General features: G+C 41.2%; 1 protein-coding gene across 2 annotated transcripts in view; it reads right to left on the bottom strand.

Annotated features, from left to right (window-relative positions):
- Window positions 1–21,579, bottom strand: part of bcr (BCR activator of RhoGEF and GTPase) — a 76,314-nt gene that overhangs the window by 10,346 nt on the left and 44,389 nt on the right. For both annotated transcript variants that reach the window (XM_046374933.1, XM_046374934.1), the window contains 13 exons: window positions 18,225–18,329; window positions 17,104–17,289; window positions 11,803–11,910; window positions 9,962–10,022; window positions 9,774–9,826; window positions 9,202–9,342; window positions 3,215–3,336; window positions 2,842–3,007; window positions 2,535–2,654; window positions 2,132–2,207; window positions 1,818–1,922; window positions 1,376–1,450; window positions 849–946 (listed from right to left, as the gene is read on the bottom strand). In XM_046374933.1, coding sequence (XP_046230889.1) covers window positions 849–946; window positions 1,376–1,450; window positions 1,818–1,922; window positions 2,132–2,207; window positions 2,535–2,654; window positions 2,842–3,007; window positions 3,215–3,336; window positions 9,202–9,342; window positions 9,774–9,826; window positions 9,962–10,022; window positions 11,803–11,910; window positions 17,104–17,289; window positions 18,225–18,329 — 1,416 coding nt within the window. The remainder of the gene's footprint in view (window positions 1–848; window positions 947–1,375; window positions 1,451–1,817; window positions 1,923–2,131; window positions 2,208–2,534; window positions 2,655–2,841; window positions 3,008–3,214; window positions 3,337–9,201; window positions 9,343–9,773; window positions 9,827–9,961; window positions 10,023–11,802; window positions 11,911–17,103; window positions 17,290–18,224; window positions 18,330–21,579) is intronic.

The raw sequence follows: 21,579 nt of genomic DNA, 5'->3' as shown, positions 1-21,579 counted from the left end.
TCGACTACAATGGCAGTAAGAGACAGGAATAACAACTCGACTGACAAATGACAAATAATGACACACACAGAGATCATAAACATCCATTAAAATCATCATCCACCCTACACTTTAATCCATATATCCCCCCACAGCTGACCAACATTCCCTGTAATTATGTACAGTACTCTGCATATGGTTTGCACATCCTTCTGAGGCCCACACTGTGTTGGTTCACTTAGCATTTGGACAGATGTGAGTCATCACCAGCAGCCCCTCATTAGCTGATATTATTTCCACTTTGCTGAGCAAAATCCTCAAAGAGTCTTTGGATCCACAAAGGAAAAAAAACTGCAGAAGAACCAACCCGATAATTATGTCTCAAAGCTTTTCTTCAGTGCTAACCTCCAACATCCAGCTGTGTCATTAATCCATGTATGTTTGTGCATGCACTGGTATGTAAACCTGCTTTCATGTGTATACATATGCATTGTGTGTGTTTGCAGGGGCTGCAGATGCTCTGTGGGGGTGTGATGGACGTCTTTACTCAAAGATGGACAGCTAACTGATTACAGGACCAGATGTGGGATGCAATGCATGTACATGTATATGTTAACATTAAACCAAATGAACATACTAATGTGACCTTACAAAAAAGCATATTACATACGACGCACATAACATCTTACAAATCTGTGGAGGAACCATTTTCAACTTTTTAGCTTTCAAAAGGTCTTCAGGATGCAACACAGACATGACAAGGTCACGTTTGATCGACTGAAATATAACAATGAACCAATCCATTAATACAGTATCTGCAGAGACGTGTTATTCCAGCTGGGAAATGTTGCACGCTTGTTCTCTCTCACCTCGTTCCATTTGGGTTCAGTAGTGTATCGATACACTCTCGTCTTAGCTTTATTTGAAAAGAAGCCAAAGGAGTCCACCTCCAATGTGCAGTAGAGATCTGACAGAGAGAAGAGAGGGTCAAAAAGACAATTCATTTACATGGCTACTGAAGTGTTCTTTGTGAATGCATTGAGCTAGCAAGTGAACTGGATAAATGTTACACGTCATCTCCAGAAAGCAAATAAAGAATGAGTCACGTTTAGTTTGTCAAAGTGATTCGAACAGCACTGATCTCCAGGCAAGTGTTATGCAACTAAGTAAATATACCAAACCAGCAGCTGAAGACACTACGACTCATACAAATTAACCAGATGTTCTGCTTGAGAAACTTGAAAATTTAACTTAAAATGAGTTTGAGGGAAAAACATAACTTCAAAAGTTTCCACCAGAAAAAAAAAAAGAAGTAAAAACTGTTTCTCACTGCTCACTCATTTTGTCTATCTTTATTTTCTGTTGTTTGGATGGGGGCTAAAGGTGTGTGACTCACTCAAGCTCTGTTTGAGGCCGGAGGCAGAGTGAACGATTACATTCAGGAACCCGTAGAGACCGGGGGATTCATCCTCTGGAAAAATAGTCAAGCAAACAAGAGAGAAAAAAAAAAAGACAGCAAGGAGGAGGGGGTTAGAAAAGCATGCACAACTCTGTTTGTTTTGGAGCAGAACCAGCCATGGAAAGAAGGGATAAAACAGCCCTGTACAGAACAAAATATGTGGCTTAAAGCTCTGTGTACTTTTTATCCTCATCCTAATCACACTTATTAATCATAATCAAGGAAGTGTGAAAGCGTGACTGTGCATCTATTCATAAACACCCTAAACACCCTCTAATTTTACTGTGGAATTTCTACTAAATCCTTCATGTGACAGCGTCAGAAAATAACTACAGCTGAGGCATTTGAGCCAAAATGATTTGTACAATTAGCACCTTACCTTCTTTATTGATGCTCAGTGGCATGTGGTGTACAGTCTGCAGTTTGACACAAGAGTTCGTCAACATTTGCAGCTCCATGGAGGTCAAGGAAGAAGTTTTAAAGCCTTGAGGGAAGACAATAGATAGACTGTCAATGGCATTGTGTATGGTTTCTCTTTCTCCATCACGTTTCCGGATGTGTAGTTGCTAATGTGCATGTATGCAGATTTTGCTAAAAATGATTCAAGTGCCAATGATGTTTTGAAAATGGGAAAATCCAATTGCTCTGATCTAAATCAGATATCGTCTGACAGGACATTTCTGAGACACCTACATTTCTTCTGCTGTTCCTTGATCATTTCTCTCCACTCTGCACGTTCATAATCGGATGAAATCAGGAAACTGTAACTCTGAAAGCACACACGAGATGTTATTTCATCACCAACCAGTTTTAATACATGCAGGATATCATGCTGAGGCTGCTCTATACTGATGCAAGAAAGTCTTAGTATGAGACAGATCAAGGAGACTTAATCTTAAAAATGATCAGCACGCGGATAATTTGCTGCAAATGAAGCAAAGGGCGGCCAGAAAGCAGTTAAATGAGAAGAGCAGATGAAATATAGAGAAGAAGATACAGGGAGCAGTATGAGGAGGAAGAGGAGGATGTGGCAAAAATGGTGGTGGAAAAGGAGAATGAAGAAACAGGGGTAGTTAAAGCCAGAGAGCGTCCTCACCTTGCCGTTCTTGTTGTAGACTCTGAGTGGCATGCTCGGAGACATTAACAGGAGCAGAGACTCCTGCTCAGACAGCTTCTTCCTGAGCCGCTCGATGACTTTTGAACCCTTGTTGGCTCTCTGAAATCAAACATATGACTCTGTGTGTGTTTGTTTGCCTGACGCTGGCTGGAAAAACAATTCTATGTCCAATAAGTTTTAAGAAACAAAGCCCCATAGGACAAAACCTATTAATCCAAATACCAGATGTTTTTTTTAATCCAAGTTGCTGAACATATTTTAGTGAACTTGTGTGTATCCACGCTACCTTCTCTCTCTGGATCTCACTGCGGAGATGTGAGATCTTGACCTTCATGGCGTCAAGCTCTTCATCTGGGACCTGGGGAATGGTAAGTGGCTCGGTCTCCTCGGGGCCCTGAAAGGTCAGCTCATTGAGGGGGATATACCACTTGCTGTCATACTGTTGGTTTTTACTGCAGCGGATAGATGACGATTGATAACAGATGTAGACGAACACGGGGAAAGGAGACAGCAGAAAGGGGAAAAAACAATTAAGGACAGAGTAACCAACTTTCACAATTATTTTTCTCGGATTGTATTAATGGTGGAATAAAAAAATAAATGTTAATGATAAATAAATGATAAGAAACAAATGTTAATTTGAGCATGATGTTTCTCACCCTCCGATCTGCTTCTTCAGCTTGGCGCAGAGCAGCAGATCAGTGAAGAGGAAGACATGTCTCAGCTTCCTCGCTCCTTCCACCAACTCCACTATGAAACTGTCCCTCAGAAGCTGCCGGCTCTGTGGCAACAGCAGACAACAGAGGTGGGTGAGTAACAAAAAGTCTCCACAACTATCAGCTTATCACAGAGGAATATTTAGGAGCTTTCACACAAAAACTGTGGGTGACAGTTGTTCCACTTGTTTGGCTGATGAAATAAGCAGACTGAAAAGGTACGAATATTCTTTTAAATACAGAGGACACATCTTCTTAGCACACTATAACACCAGTGTAAAATTAATCAAATCATTACTCAAAAGTGAAAGAATTTTGCATTAAACTGTACTGATTAAATTAACTGCCGAATTGCCTTTTCTGTCACATTCTGGCATAATCATCAATGTCCAAGACACAGAGGAATGAATGAATGACGTAACGGAGGAAAGAGAAGAGTGTTATTTAGAGCCATTGGATTTAACACTGATGTCAGACTATGTAATGAGATGTGTAATACTGCCATTTGCCAAAAGGGGGCAGTGATATCATGGTACAAATAAGATGACACATTTACAAGAATGGACTTAGAAAACGAGATATCCGTTTAGCTTTAAAGTTTCAAGCTGATTTCACCCGTTATGCCTTTGATATTTAGCTTGATTGCATCAGTTTCTTTCACCTGATATTTTGTTTTAATCATAAATACATTTAGTGGGGTCAAAACTTTCTTAAGATACAATAGATAACAATGAATTTAATCAAGTTTAACTTAGAGTTAAAATACTAAAGAGTGAGCATCGCTTGCTGACAACAGCTGATGCTGTATAACATTACCACATTACAAGCCCACCTACCCCTACTCTCCAAAAAAGCTAATTGGACAGTAAGTTTGTCCACCAACATCTGCTAAAAGCAAACACTATAAACAAAGTCTATTTCTCTTCTTCCTTCCTGATGTCTTCCATGTTGTTCCAGAGGCCACACCGACCCCCTCCATCCATCAAAACCTAGCCAACCTTACAGCTCCCTGGCAGCAAGTCCATGAGGCATGACATCATACTTTTTTCAGGACCAATCACATTCTTATCTTCACTCTTTGGACCCTCCTCCTCCTGTCCCCTTCCTCCTCCCTCTTCCCCTCCATCATGACCACACAATTACTGTCACCACCAGAACACAGCGAAGTGGACCCAGTGCTTAAGTAGGAGAGGTTTACATGCTGACAAAACTTGACTGGACATCTGCTGGCACAGGGGAGGGTCATGCTGTGTCGCTTGGTGCTGACGTCTGTGCATCATGCAGAGGGTGAGGGTGGGGTGACAAAAACAGAGAGTGATGCAGGCATGAAAGAGAGAAACTGAAAGGCATCCAAAGAAGAAGAAATGAGGGAGACAGAGTTTCTCCTAATGGAATACATGTCATGTTGCAGTCTTTTACTGCAGATACAAAACCATGTGACATGTCACCAAAGCAGCTCCACTGCAGCAGTCCATTGTTAAGGTACTTCACACATCAACATCCTACTGTACGGTAGATTACAATCACATTCTTATCCCAGAAATACAAATCTAACAGAAGTCTAATTCCCATCGGTGGATGTAATTATTCATTACCAGCTAGATAATGAAGCCTGCAATAATGACAGCCAGTGATAAATAACTTCCAGATGAGTTGCTCACTGCCTATCTGGCATTTTTCTCTAGTGACAACTGGGATACAACATCTGCCAGAGCACAATCCTAAATCACTCCTTCCTCTTGCCTATGGTTCTTCCTTATGGCACATGTTCATTGCTTAGTCTCCACTTTTTTGTTTTGGGACTTTGATGCTGACTGGCACATCTAGGAAGTCTTTCCACATGTAATATAAGCCCCCTGAGGATATTTTCTAACTAGAATACAAAACAAGGCTCCATCTTGCCTGACTCTGTCAATCTACATGCTGTCATGTCATCAGTCTATATTTAAATGTGTACTGTAGAGTAGTTAGATTGAGATATTAGTCACACCGTCCTGCTTAGTTCAGGCCTGCTACTCAATCAGCAAATTAAAGACAGGAAATGAATAATACTGGAAGTTAAGCGATACTGTAAAGTTATATATGGATATTAAAAGCACTGACGCACCATTAGTCTGATCTGGGCGCGCTGTAATATGATCACAGATCTGAGATTTTAGGGGCATTTAATCTATTGCCAGCAAATATGATATATAGGGATTAAATGTTTATACATGGGATAACAAAATATTTATAGAAACCTTTACAGTCATGCTAGGGGCCCTGCTAGAATGCTACATTGGCTGAGCCGAGTTTTAAATACTGACGTCAGCATATTAACATGTTCATGATGGCAATGTTAATGTGTTGATGTTTAACAGTTGTAATGTTTACCATGGCCACCATTTTAGTTTAGCATGTTAGCTTGATAACACTTCCTAATTAGCACTAAATACAATGTACAAGGGTGATGGAAATGAAACTGGCAGATTGTTTCAGTGGATAAGTGAGCAATTTGACATGCTGGTGCTGATAGATGAAAAGTCTTGGCATCACCAAAGTCTTAGGACTCCTTGTTTAGACTCCATTGATCTGCACTGACTTCTACTGGCTGAGACAGCAAGTCAGTTCCTCTACATGATTTATATATTTACACTACTACCACACATTACACTCTTTTACAGTTTGGTTATTGGTTATTGGTTATAGTTTGGTTATTCTACGTATTTGTTACTTGTATGATTACTTCTTTCTTCTGTTTGTATTCTCTTCCACTAACTGTGCCCAGCCTGATAATCTGGCTAATCTGCCTTTTTTCTGTGTACATCACAAAGTAGCTTGTATTTGAACCTTAAGCTGATGAGCCACAACATTAAAACCACTGACAGGCGAAATGAATAACATTAATCATCTGTTTACAATGCAATGTCCTGCAGGGAAACCTTGGGTTCTGCCCCCCAGCCAAGGTGGTTTAATTCTAGTAAGATTAATTCTCCTGTGATAATCATGATGACTGAGCAGTAAATTCTTAGACTGGACTAGATCACTGATTGGATTATCGAACAAAAAGTACAACAATAGATTAGGTTGGATTACTGTACAGAAAGAACCCTAACCGATGGACTCCTAACACTGAATCATGCAGATTAAAATGAAGGCTCAGCAGAATTGTTTTGCGCAAGAGCCACTAGAGGTGTCCTCATGGTCAGGTAGGAGGACTAGATATGACCCACTGAGAAACTACGTTGCCCATCAGGCCTCAGTGATAATCCCCTCTTCCATCAATCTCTGACAAAGAGATAAAATAACGGGAGGGATAACAGCTACCTTAGGGATTTACAGGCTTCTAACTGTGTCTAAAGTGCACATTCAAAACACACTCGCTCAGTGCCTGTTGAGAGATTTTTCATTATGTATCATTGTTTTACCTTCATCTGCACATATATTCCAGTTAAGGCTCTGTGCTACATAACATGATCAAGTTAAAAATTTGCAGATGCTGCTGTTTTGCTCTGCTAACATAATAAAAACCAACTCTCTCAGCGCATCAGATGACGTTTTCATAATATCAAACAGCCAGTCGGTGAAATGTGACTTTCTCTATTTCTCATAACAGCTGACCGGACCATCAGCGACACTGATGGGGAAGGAGAGGGATGTGAGGTAGAGCATGCTGTCAGCACAGAAAGTAGATTAAATATTGACCATGTCCTCACTAAGAGCATGTGCAAGAGTACTAGCATGAATCTACAAAAGATCCATGTTTATATTTAGAATACACGCTTGGAGGGGCATCTCCGCCCTCTCTGCTTGAGTGTTTTGCAGTTGTGTAAGTGTGACGGAAAGAAAGATGGAAAGATGTACAGTCAGATGAAAATAGTGCAGATGAGTGTGTGTATTTCTTCTTCAACATGCACGGTTGCATATCTTTCCCACAGCCAAACAAAACAGAGCGAGGAGGTAAATGGAGATTTAGGCAGCGCCATCATTTGCATTTTAATTAAGCAGCTTCTGTTTGTTCCCTCCCCTGATCTGGTAGAGTCAGGGCCTCTGGGGGCCACTTGTGCTGCTGCTCCCGCATGCCTCTACTGGGCAAACCACAGGTGACTCGCTAGTGTGTACACATGGAGGGTAAGAGCTCCCTCAGTCCTCTACATGTCAGGTCAGATCATAAATGAGCACTGTGGCCTCTTTCTAATTTTACTACCTGTGCTATCTGATTGTCTTTGCCTCTTGGTACCGTAATAATTAAATGGCTGAAAAACAGTACTAATTGTTGAAGGGAGCTTAATATTTAAACTTTTCTGCTATGTCATGTAACAAATCATCAGAGTTAATTGAAATCTATTGTTGACAGACTCAGTGTTGGTTTGACATATTTGATTGTTTAAACAGCAACAGAGCACTGAGTGGAGCCAAGTAACTCCACAACAGGTGCGAATTAACAAAATGAAAATGTATTACTTCTGTAACATGTGTGAGCCCAGTATCACTACACCCTCACACTTTATAAATGAAATGAACGATTAAGTTAAACTATCAGTGTGATGAAAGGCCTGCGGCCCTCTTTCGACATTTGAGATGCACGTGGTGGAGAAGCACAGATTCAGCTTCAGCTTTGGTAAAGTGACAGTTCAGGAGTGTGAGGGTGTGCTCAATGGGTCACCCAAATTACTGAAGTGCTTCTTATAATCATGCGCACCATTCTCCTCAGTGAATGCAAAACATCCCTCATCTTTGCAGGTTATTACAGTCTTCTGATGACTGAAGCGAGTTATATGTTGCAGCTCAGCGGGTGAAACATAGACAAAAACCTCAGGCATATTATTTACTCTGTCCATGGTAAGGTACAATATAATGAGCCCCATCGATCTCCATGTGCTGCTTTCATCTATCCATAATAAATATTTGATGACTGGTGTGGAGGTCTGGACAGACTGGGGTAAAACTGGGGCCTGCAGGGATAGGAGAGTGTGTGTGTGTGTGTGTGTGTGTGTGTGTGTGTGTGTGTGTACGTGCATGCGTGGGTGTGTGTGCGTGTTTGAATGTGTATGTTCAAAGACAAACAAGAGAAAGAGTGAATGGACGAGAGTAGGACAGTGTGTGTTCGGATGTGTGTATGGAAACTGTGCAGTAATGACCCCCCTGTGAGCAGAGGGAGGAGTCGGCACAGCCCTATTGCTCGGTCACTCCCACCCTTCATTTATGAATAATTAACTTGGAATCTGCCAGTCAGAGCATACTGGCGGCTCATTACAAGGCATTATGTACGGCAGTGTCACGCAAGCTATCAATCAAGAAGCATCCATACATGTGCGTCAAGTCATCTACGGGGATCAGAGCGACAGTGGGAGGTGGAATGTGTTTGAATGTGTGTGTGTGTGTGTGTGTGTGTTTGTGTGTGTGTGCATGCGTGTTTGTGTTAGGGGAGATAGAGGGAAACAAAGCCACCAGAGAGACGCAGAGCAAACAGGGAATCACCCTCAACTAGGCAGCCCTGGTATGACCATATAAGGGCATGTACAGCCACCCCTGTACATTCATTTGGCAGTGACTTCAAGGTCGTTCAGAGGGCGGGGTCATGTCATGACATCATCGTACTCAACATCAGAGGTGGAAAGAGCTACACTGAAGAAAAAAATGAATATTTTTGCTTTGTATAACCTTTGAGGGTCATAACATTTGACTTTTGAAAACACAATGAAATTATTTCCTGCTGTTTCCTTGTGTTGGGTGAAAGTTGCAAATTCAGAAAGTAGCGGTCAAATTTGTCACACTCACAATTATGTGACAAAAGTCACCAGATGTTAATGTACAGCATGGTTATTTACTCCAGCTCATAATCATGGTGTCATTAAACACAAACATTCAGCTCTGTCAGTACATTAGCACAATGTGGCATAAACCTGGACTGCAGTTGTTGTTGGTGTTGTAAACTTCTGAATGCTCACCTCTCCCTTCTTGACAGTCATAGACTGACGTCGGGGGGTAGACTCCTCGTTGATGCTGGACAGGAAGTTCTGGGATATCCGCAGAGCGTCCTGCAGAAGCGGGTGGTCCGGGTGGCTGGTGGGCGTGTGTTTGAGCAAGTCCTGGAGTACAGCAGCAGATGGAGAAATATCAATCTGCAGGTATATGTTATATGTATGCAAACATACACAGTGCATTTTAATGTCTTTCCTCTATTCCTTTCCTACTTAGCTCTTTGATGCATAAACAGTTCAGTCATGTTTTAACTCAAAACTCCTGCTGAGAGTGAGAGAGTCCATCTCATCTGTATTCTGTCCCGCATTATCACACTATAAATGTCTTTCTTTCTTTCTTATGTTGGGTGCTGATGGAGAAAATGTTTTTTGGTGCAAAAGCAGATACATTTTATATCCTGTCAAACAAGCTGCAGGTTGGCCTTTGATCACCTGAGTCATGCATTCTAGGGTTCATTTGTGAGCAACAGAGGCAATTACTAACACACGCCTGAACACAACTGTGATGTGATATTACAAAACTAGGCATTCTTACTTACATGGAGTACCAACGTGCTGCGAGTCACTCTGTCAACTGGTTTATATAGCAAAGCTGCACATGAAAAAGGAGAGAAATCAGATTGAACTGTTCCTGCGAGTGACATACTATAATATGCCATATGTAAATATTTAATGTATATTTTAGTAATTCAGAAGAATTAAGTTAAGGCAGCATGATGTGACTGACCCTCAAGAGAGTTCTTGGCTGTCTGGTCCTTAGAGTCCTTGGGACTCCTCACCTTCAGGTTCTGTTTGGAGACAAAAGGCAGGTTCAAAGAGGAGAGCCCTTTTAAAAAGACTTTTAAAAACAAGTTCAGCATGGTAAAGCGATTTGAAAATATAGTGATGTTATTATCCTTGCACTAGCACTGAGGTCACCCACTTCCAAATTAATTATGCCATCCTTAGCAGCTTTTCCCCCCACCATCTTGCTCAGATGGCTCAGAGTCATGCATCATTACTTAGGCCATTAACAACACTCGATGATGAATTCCCCATCCTGCATGTAGACACCAGCCTCAACACTAAATGGTAGACCTCGTAAAACGTGGATGAAGACTGATGGTGCATCAGTAAGTGCCACAAGCCTGAAAAGCCTGACTGTTGAACATACTCTGCTAAACCCTGGACTGATTAAATATTCTTTTAAAGGCTGCATCTGAAGCCATTTCTGTGGCTGCTGGACAAATTGAAGAGCACGAAGAGCGCTGTAAAACTGCTGAACTTTCACAATTCCCAACCTTGTACAATATGACACTGTTGGGAATGTAGATTACTAGGTTCATTTATCTTCTATCAGCTTCCAAAACCTGATCTGAGCTATGAGAGTGTGTTTCAAATTTAGTTTGTCTATGATAAAAGAAATTGTCCTGAGCCCTCAAAGCTGAAACTTGTGTTTGGGGAAAAGCTAAATTTATTACGCTGTCAAGGCTCATCTACAGTCTGAGCACTGAGCTGGCTGGTCAGCGACAAGAGTACAACTGAGCCAAAACAGAAAATACAGAAAATACAAATGAAGATCCTCTGCATTGCCCCATTTAACTGAAGCACACACACGTGTACAAACCCAAAAAAAAAAAAAGAAAAAAGAAAATTCTACATGTGGAAATGCACTGAAAATTGCCTCTGGCTGCATTCGTGCAGAAATATTCAGCAGGACATTCAAATTTAAATGCACGGAAATGATGAAAGCTGCGTGGGTGAATAATGGGGGACCGTTTTACAAGTACAGTACATCAGGGACAAAACTGTGGCAAGAGCAGCAGCAAAATAGACTTTCTATACCACACATCTCTGAATCTGTTTTTTCCCTGTAATAGCACATAATGGAACCCTGTCAGCTATTTTCTTTGTGATTTTTGTGCGACTAGGTAACACTGCCTTTCTCTCACAAACTGCCCAGCTGCAGTGGCAGTAGGATGGACCATTTTTAAGGCCAACTGTTTCATGCTAACATCGACCTGAAATACTAGAAATCATAGCAAGCACACTAGAGATCTACTGTGCTACAGAGCTGGGTGATGTTCAATACACTGAATGTGCTATACTCGTAACACATTGGGTACTTGGTGCACAAAGTTTATACTGTATTCTGTATTCTCACAAGAGGGTGTGTGGGAGGAGGCTATCACCAGGCCGCCCCTCATGTTTTCATGTTTTAGAGAATAGGCAGAAATTATGAGAGTTCAGCATACAATTGAGTGTAATGCTGGTGAAAATCATGTTTGTGACACACGTTCAACTGAACCTGTACTTACTTTAATCTAAATTAGACACAGCATTGCTGCACATATCAAAACACAGAACAAACTCAATTGGATAATCTGCTGGTATGCAGGGGGTCAAGCGTGTGCCTGACTGATTTTACACGGTGGAAAAATGATCCCATAACTGAGAGATCACAGCTTTGAGACAGAAGCTGAACCCCTAAATGTGTGCTTTTTGTTCAGTTCCTTCCCACACATTTATATTATAGATTTTGATAAAAAAAATGGTGTTGTTATCTGTTCTTTCCTCTTTCCTTCTTACCTCAGAGATTTCAGCAAACTGCGTGTTAGCCTGGCAGCACTTTTCCGCCGTCTCCACAGCCAGTTCATAGTTGTCCACAAATGCTCTGTAAACTCCAAGCTGGCTGGCCTAATGGACAAAAAATAAAAAAAAGAAGCAGGAGCGTGAAATTTGACATACTGAAATGTTTGTTAGTAACTTGTGACGACATTATTCTTCCTGCATTCCATCCTTTAAATCCAAATGAACATTTTAATACAGTGACAGTGAGCTCTGAGTGAGCTCCGAGGAGAAATAAACTGCATCCACTGTGCTCGCAGACAGAACAGGTCATTGAAAGTCAGTAAAAACAATGAAACCCACTTTTAGTCTGATGCTCAGAAACATTGAAACGCACTCAGTGGTCCTCTTCACTACTTCCTGATGAAAATGAACTCAAAATTACAAGGCAAGCAGCATACATACAATATCCATGACCTCAGATGTACTTAAACTAATTGTAAAGTGACATGGTGGTGTGATTAGTAGCAGTCAAGCAGTCAAGTCTTTTTTTTTTTTTTTTTTTACACGTACATAAAACGAACTAATTCAGAAAACACAGCCCAAGAGAGGCCCAGCTGCTCTTCACAGGCAGGTCAGTCAGTCAGTACAGATGCCTTTGTCTGAACCTGAACCTGTCTGGACCTTCTCAACTTTGAAAATTCTAAATTGCAATAGTGAGATTTATAATCCTTGAAAGGTCATATCTGAGTCAGTAGGTGATTCTGACCATTCAGCCGTCTGTCTGTCTGAGAGACGTCGTGGGACTTGCAGAGGAAAGACACGGATCACGGTCACAACAACAACAACTACAGCATGTAACCACGGCGCTCCTCGCAGCTGGACTTGTTGGCATGGCAACCGGAGAGACCTGCACCGTGCCGAGGTGAGTAATTAATGATTGGTGTAACGGAGACTATGAAAGCACATTTAGGAAGCTGGATGGCTGAATAAAATTTGCACCAAACGCTGCCTGCCAGTGCTGCAATCCATCTCGACGCTGAACAAAGGGACAATCAATTCTCCTGAACAAAAGCCAAAGGAGGAGAGAGTACAGTGGAGACGGGCTTTGTGATGTCAAGAGTCCCCCCCACCCCTTCCACACACACTTCCAAAAAGAATACCAAATACTCCTGAAAATCTTACCTAAGAGCACTGAATGCATGAGTGCTTTGAACATGAATTACGATTATTACCTTTAAAGGTCCTTGCGAGCATATTGCTATATTTCAGGCTCTGCGGGCCTGTGTGGAATGTAAGTCTTTTGTCTTTTGTCCTTTTCAGAGACCAGGTTTAAAGGGCAATTTAGGTTTATTACGACTTGAGTCTGTAGATATGACCTTCTGTCATGTCATCTGTCATGACAGCATAGCACTCATTGCTGAGATTTGGGAACAAGGCAACAGTGTTATGACGAAATCTGACAGAGCACGAGATGAGCTGTCAGATGATGAGGCAGCCTGTACACAGGCCAACACTTCAGCCAGATTATGTAAACTACATTTGGAAGCCAAACTGAAAGTTGACGATAATCCCTAATTCTACGGTAAATCCAGTGGGTCAAAGCTCAAACAGGAAGCCGGTTTGTAAACCGTGATGGCTTTATACAATAGAACTACAACCATTACTTGATCCATAGAATATTAGTTGCCAACTATTTTGACATTCAGTCAATTTCCAAGTAAAACCATCAAACATTAGCTGGTTCTAACTGAAGAGGCTTTGAGTTTGGGAGCGTTAGTAAGAAAAAAGGAGCAATTTGATGATGTCAAATGATGTGACGATAATGTCTACAAATCCAAGGACCACTACACATCTGTATGCCGATAGTTTTTCTTGTCTCAAACTGACCTCATTCACCCCCTTACATCCTATTTTTAGGAATGACCTTCCTAACCTGCACTGATCTTTGGGGTCAACCGGGGGAGGGGTTATTATGATATTGCATGTAATCCTAAAAAAGTCAGTAATAAGGCTGAATGTCACAAACAACCATTAAAAACACAACAAACACATTAGTGACCTTAGTAATTGTTCTCATCTGTGTTATTCAAACAGCCACGTGATAAATTACATGCAGTAAAATAGTTCCAAAATGGATCTATAGTGTTTTGCATTCACAATACATCTGCACAATAGGAAAAAGTAAAATGGATGAAAAGGCGAGGAGTAAAGCAATTTTCACAATCCTGCTATCCTGTGTCCTGCCCTGGGCCACCCAATCTGCACCACAGCGGAGGCCGTTCAGAGCGTGACAGTTTGACCGTGGAGTGAACAGAGAGGCTGAACGTCTGCCAGCCACATCCTTAGCGTAGCGTACGCTGTGAAGGCTTACTGAGTGTACAGCCGCAGCTACAGTATAGCAGCAGAAAATGGCTTTGGGTGATGAAAGAAACTGCTTGGGTGTTTGGATTTCTCAGCTCAGGATTTGTCGTGTGTGAGAACATGTGTGTAATCCACAGCGGAAAACAACATTAAGAAAACAGACTTATGACAGACTGCGGCCTTTATATGAGAAGGCTGGATTTAGTCACTTGATTTGTGAGAGAGTTCTAACAGCCTGATATATTTTTAGCACACGGGGAAGAAGCTTTGCTTTGTCTGTGATGATACATTCATGTGAACAGACAAAGCCTCCATTTGCCGGTAAACTGAAGAGTCTAGAGCCATGTTAACAGCCATACAGCAGTGCTTAGAGCTAAGTGTTCGCATTCTCACAATGACAATGTTGACATGTTGATGTTCTGGTGGTACTGTTTACCATCTTAGTTTAGCTAGCATGTTCACATTTGCTAATTACAACTGTGGCTGATGGGGATGGAACATCCCAAAGTTATTTTCAGTCCGTCTCATAGTTGTTGAGGCATGTCACACAAAACCTCATGATGTGCAGTGAATAACAAGTCAGCTGGGTATCTAGTATGGCTAAACAAAAAAAAGAAAAAAAGAAAAAAAGAATACTTTTATTATAAAATTCAGTGACCCAAAAAGAAAAGTCTGGAAAGCATTTGCTGACATTTGACTAAGCAGGTTGAAGCTGTGCGGCACCAACAACCCTCAACTCTTCATTCTTCATTCTGAATAAGAACTTAAATCAGGCTCTGCTGATCCAAAATTTAATATAATGTGCCATCAGCATGGTCTGCCTGTCACCTCTGATTTGCCCCAAACCTGATTTTGGTAGATGGTTGTGATGAAATTTGAGAAATCTTATGCAAATCGGAAAAAAAGCTCAGCAAGCTTGTTCTCCTAATCGAGGATACTTCTTCAAAGGAGCTGCTATCGTCTGTCAGTCAAAATAAGTGTCCCGCACTCATACAGATCTTATGATTCTTCTGAAGCAGATAATGTAAATGTTCTCATTAACAGCTGCTACCTCAGGGAAACGTTACTAAAAATTCTTCAACAGAGAGAGAAAAAAAAAAAAAACACTTAATAAGTTGGCTGCATGAGGCCAAATGAAAGATCAAGAGGTATTCATCTCCTTCTCATAATTCACTGAATGAGCCCTTTTTCTGGTCATTCACCTCTGGAGAACAACAGTCAAAGCTACTTTATCAGTTAGTCTTGATGCTGTAAAACCTGCCCTTTGACGCAGTGTATGAAGCGTGTGTTTAGGAAGAGCTGACGCATGCGTGTGATCTAGCCCTATTTTCAGCCTTCAAACATCTCTGTCTGACACTCTTGCTCATAACCTGTCACTGACGCTTTGCCTCTTCCTCTTTTCCCTGTTTCTCACCCTTCCTTGCTCCTATGTTTCATGATTCCTAAGCTCTGCTCCTCTCACAGATTTCAGAGTCATGGTGAGACAGCTCTATCAAGGTTGCAGCCGCCTAAATCTACTTGCCTACCCAGCTCTCATCCTCTCTCAACCCTCCCTCCCCCATTCCTCGCCTGTATCACCTCCTCTACTCTCATCTAATCTCTCCCTCCCTCCCTCCCTCTCTTTCCCCCTCTCCATCTTCTAACAGAACGGCTGTCATGTAGCATTTTTCCTTTTTTTTTTTCCTTTCTGTAGGCTCAGCGTCTTCTCCTCCTGACTTTTATTAACTACTGTCTGGAGAGTGGGAGGGAACGGGCAGAAACTGTCTGCCTGTGTATGTACATGTAAACATGTTTGTGTGTGTGTGTGTGTGTACATGTTAGGGAGGGAGAGCAACAAAGACTGACAGACTCCAGCTTGTCAAGAGAAAAAGTATAAATATAGAGTGTGAAAAATCCTGTCTTTGTCAGGGTGACGTAATGGTTGAGGCCTGATAAAGAAAAAGATGAACGTACACACCAGCATCAGTTTTTGTGAACATTTGCATCATCTTCCATCTTGTAAGACAGACATATTCAATAAAGAGTTCCGTTTCTCATATATATATATATATATATATATATATATATATATATATATATATATATATTTACCCCATATCAGAATGATATCACATCTCTTTTCAAGGCTGAGCATCAGGCAGTTTGTGTGTGTGTGTGTGTGTGTGTGATAGAGAGAGAGAGAGAGAGAGGGAGAGAGAGAGAGAGAGAGAGAGAGACTATTTATAGCAGCTTCTTCGAGACACAAAGCACACAGTGCAGTGATGGCCTCAGCTGCCTCAGGCAGAAAGGCAGCATTGTGAAACATGGCTGCACCTCCCTCTGTGTGTGTGTGTGTATGTACATATGTGTGTGTGTTAAAGCATGAGAGTCTGAAGGGGGCAGGGAGAGAGAGGGAGAGAGGGTGGGAGACACCAGTGGGAGAGGAGCAGTATTTGGGAGGAAATTAACAAATGATTCATTGTGGGTTAATTGACCCATTGTGAAAATGATTTAATAGACCCAGTGTACTTTTGGCCCTGACATCCTTGGCAGAAACTACTAGGCTGCGAGAGAGAGACTGAGCAGCTGTTGAGGAGGAAATAGGAAGAAAAGGATAATTCAGATACAACTTGTCCTGATTTAAAGTGATAAAGATGTGCATCACAACCAAAATCACATATACATTTTGTTTTATTGATTTATTGAATTATACTGACAGATTCTACTTCAGAAAGCCTCCTGCTTCAAGAAACAACATTACTGTGAGTAATGTCAGTTGAGTACAGTGGCTTTGCCTTGGCTTCACGTCCATAAGGTCAGAAAACACAGCTGTGGCTCCCTGAATGTCTTTTCTGATACCATCAACCCTTTTGGGTGCCCACTGTTGTCATTTTGATTAAGAGTAATGTTAAGCTGTTATGGGCACAGAGACACAAACTACAACCCCAACCAGCTGACTAATCTTTTCCTTTTCCTCACCAGTTTCTGGAAGAGGTCCCCGACTCTCTGGTGGTGGCTCCACTGCTGTACGCGAGGCAAAAGTCCGTCGTAGAACTCCCTGTGAATCTCGTACAGCTCAGGCACTTTGAAGAAGATCGTTTCTATCTGGGCCACGGTGAGCACAGGCTGCGACGTCGTAGCTGCAGCCTTCAGAGGCTTCATAGGCTGAGAGGAACAAATAGTGAAGATAACAGGTTAGGAGGGAAATGTGTCTTTGTGTAAAGTGGAAGCACTTGTACATAAATTTGAGTCTAATTTCAAAGCCAGGCTATAAAAGAATTTGGCACTTGGTGAGCAGCAAAATACACCATGTAGCTTGTTCACTGTTTTTACTGCCACGGCCTTATTTGTTCTAGGAAAACCATTAGTTTATAATGTAAGCTTATGTTGGCAAGATTTAGATTAGACATCACTGCATTGGTTTGCTGACTTTATGACTTTTCTACTTGCATAACTGATGGATTATAAATAATGAATAGCAGACTGAAGAAATTATATTGAAATTGCTAGAAATTCAATGTGCCATTCTTCGGTAATTTCCACTTGTGGCCACCACAGTGCTGAGTGTTAAGTGAAACAATCTTGCTTTATGGGTGGGTGATATTATTGATTTGCAACATTGCCTGCACTGCCCTAACACAACAGAGGATATAAAGGGAGCGGCAACCATTCTAATAATGGACTCAAATATCTTCTCATACATAATTTCACATCATACAAACCTTAGAATGCTTCTTTCTCATGTGAAATAATTAGACTATTCATTCATTCATTTTTAATTCATTTAATTTGGCTGACTCTGACTCTGACTCAGAAAAAGTAAAGCAGTAAATAAGGATCTACCTTGTTTCCCCTGATCCATATTTTGCAGATACATAGTGAGACCAAATTTGATCAAGTGTGAAGAGTCTATAATTTAACAATGGCAGACTTATGTCTGATAAATGATGATAGATAAACATGAAAGACCCATCTTGCCTAATCAATTGGCCCACTGCCAATGAGACTATATAATAAGGGTTTATATGTACAGTGTTTGTATCTGTGTGTGTGTGTGTGTGTGTGTGTGTGTGTGTGTGTGTGTGTGTGTGTATGCTCACTAGCAGCAGTGCCTCCAGGTGACTGAGGTATGTCTCTTCAGTGGCCAAGATCCCAGAGAGGACCCACTTCCTCATCTCCAAACCTTTTTCCAGGTCACATTCAGTCTGTAACAAACACAAAGACATACAATGATAAGATTACAACAATATCCAGCAGTACAATATCATGTACACCGATTAATCTAATCTTGTATGTGCTTCCTATTTTTTATGTACTCTTTAAAACATTTTATTTTCACACTGGTGGGCACACAATGTGATTATCATGTGTCAGAGGTATGAAGCATCATATTATTAGTTATCATCTGGTAAAAAGACTTTCAATATGACTCGTAAATGTCAATTTGAACGATTCCAAGCTCTTAGTACAGCTTGACTCTCCTGCATGTTTGTGATCGCCACAGTCTAGAAAATCAAACTGCAACACTTGCACCTTCTAAAAATCCTCCCTGGTTGCCTCCCTGTTCCCCTCAGCCCAGTCAAAGCTCAGTGAGGAGTATGCACATGAAAGAAAACAGAGAGAGAAAGAGAGAGAGAGAGAGAGAGAGAGAGAGAGAGAGAGAGAGAGAGAGAGAGAGAGAGAGAGAGACTCCTCAGGCTGCCTTGTTTAACCGTGAACTCTGAAATAACTCAAACAGGCAGGGTCTCCCATGGGAGAAAGGTTGGTGTATAAATATGTGACTGAGAGAATGTGCACTCGCTCACACACACACACACAGTCAGCCCAGGTTGGGATGTGGAGGCATCTGGTCCCTCAGACTATGAGGAGGAGGAGGAAAGAGAGAAAACAGGAAGGAAAGGTGAGAGAGAATGACAAGGAAAGAAGAGGAGGAAAAGAGCAAGACAATGCAGAGTGCTTGTAGTTAAGAGAGAAGAACGAAGGCAAAATTTCTGACACGATGAAGGGATGACAAAGACAGAGGGCAGGACTGCATTTTTTATTTATTTGACAACGCAGAAAGGAGAAAGAGAGTAAAACCAGGGAAAAAAGGAAATAAAGACAGAGAAGATTGCTCGACCACAAGATGGAGAAAGAGAAAAACAATGTCCATAGGAGGAAGAGTCATAAAATACAAAGAGTATGTCAGGGAAGAACAATAAAAGAGGGAAGTTATAGCCTTCTCCTATTGTGTGAATGGCTGCTACAAACGCTGATCTAGAAATGTTCCTTCTGACCGGAATTCCTGGGATACATCTCCAAACGCAAAAGAAGATTCCTGGACTGAGAACAACTAACATATTTCCATAATCTGCCTTTAATGAAGTCTGACCTCTCCTTGCCAAGTCATGTCAAGTGTGTACACATTCTGCATGGGAAGCTTACAGACCTTAAACCCTAATGTGGCCATGTATGTCATACAGGTGCTAGATGTGAAAGGGGTTCAACGAGTAAGCAAAGGATTCAGGTTCAGACATCAGCTAATTCAGCCAGCTGGATAACAATAAACACTTGTGTTTGTGTGGATGAATGTGTGTGTGTCGGGCCAGGGGTGAGAATGTGGAAAACCAAGCCAGTACTCAGACTGCGAGCCAGACAAGGGATGTGGTTTGATTGAAACAAGTTAGTGCTCGTCTTTGCAAGTTATTTTAAGGCAAACTTGAAAAAATGTGAACCTATCCTTTTATCCTTTTAACCTACTGATTATTTTTCATATGAACTGATTAATGGGTCAGTTTATAAAATGTCAGGAAACAGTTTTTTTTTCAATTGCCCAAAGCTCAAGGTCTTCAAATTGCTTGGTTGGTCCAAAAGGCAAATTTAATTTACAACAACATAAAACTGTCACATTTGGGAGACGACAGCTAATATTTGGCATTTTTTATTTTAACAGCAGTTCGCATCTACACGGCAGAAATCACATTTTGTATTAATATGAATGCTAAAATGATGAACAGTGTTCTTGTGAGCAGTATTTCTGCATGTACTGTGAGTGCTTGGATGTCTGTGGGTGTACATGTGTTTATTTAAATGATGGGGTAAGTGGGCCTAAAACCTGTTTCCATGACCACTGCATAAGCAGTTGCTAGCATGGCTTTAGGGGGACCGTTATGCCAAACGGTCCTGGATTATTATGGACTCACTGAAATAGAAGTCCATTATCAGCAGAGTTACTACTGGGCTAGAACATTGATTATCCTGTTAGCCAAAAAACACAATTTAAAAACATCAAACACATCCTACACACCACAATTTCAGCATCTTGACTTGAAGTTAAAATAGCGTTCAACCTCTACACATTATTGTGTGTGGTTGCAACCATTCACCATTAATCAGTCAATAACCCTTAAATCTGAACTCAGTTTTATAAGAGAAAGGTTTTGAAGACGCTATGTTGCACTTTGCTTTAGTTTCTTAGCACCTTAGCCGTTAACACAAAAGGCATGTTTGTGCAACGGCTCTGAATGAGGAAAAGAGAAAATTTTATTTAGGGCTACAACTCGAAAATCGATTAATCTGCAGATTATTTTCCAGATGAATAATTTAGGCTATAAAATGCCTGTAAAATGTCATCTTCACGGGTCCTCTGTTTCGTCTCGTAAAACAGAGAAAAGCAGCAAATGAGATTCTGGAACCAGGGAACGTTTGGTGTTTTTGCTTTCTGTCCGTCAACCAATCAATTACTCAGATGATCATTGCAGCCCTGCTTTATTCAGTGAGACAGTTTGGAGAAATTTCAAGCTGCTTCTTCACTCCCTTCTTCATCTGACTGTTTATCGTGTCTTCAGTAGATTAGACTTCTACTGTATATTTTCTTTCTTTCTTTGTTTCTGAGGTGACAGACAAAGGAAACGGTTCTGACAGACATGTATTATGCATCACACAGAGCTGTCTGGGGATCTGTTCTGAACATAACACTATCAGTTTCTCCTGAAAAAGCTCTACTTGCTCATTATGCAAAGACTCTCAGACAACCAAAGTTTTCTCCTCTTATATTACTAGTGCAAATAAAATATTGAAGGTAAATAAGTAAAGTAAATATGATTTGCGTTTTCCCTTAAATGGATTACACTGCACTGCAGCGGCTTTGAATCCGTCTGACTCCACCGACTTAAAAAGGAAAGCCTGGGGCGGCAACAGAGCCCCCTGAATGTTCACGAATTTATGAAAAATGAATGAATCATTGCCGAGCTACAAGTATCGGCATGAGCTACGCTACTTTATGGTCACAGGATGTGCCTGAAAATAAAAGAACAGAGGGAAACATGAGGGTCCATTTGAGGCATCAAGATCATTCCAAGCAAATCGCAACAAGGAAAACTTTGACATTCAGACACGTGTTACTGAACTAGTAGAGGGGACATGAGAGCCATAAAGTGTTTATTCATCCTATCAGACCCCAGACGACTCCCCAAG

The sequence above is a fragment of the Scatophagus argus genome, chromosome 20 (assembly GCF_020382885.2).
Source record: "Scatophagus argus isolate fScaArg1 chromosome 20, fScaArg1.pri, whole genome shotgun sequence".
Lineage (NCBI taxonomy): Eukaryota > Metazoa > Chordata > Actinopteri > Scatophagidae > Scatophagus > Scatophagus argus.
The sequence above is the reverse complement of the archived record's forward strand: the minus strand, read 5'-3'. Positions and strand labels throughout refer to the sequence as shown.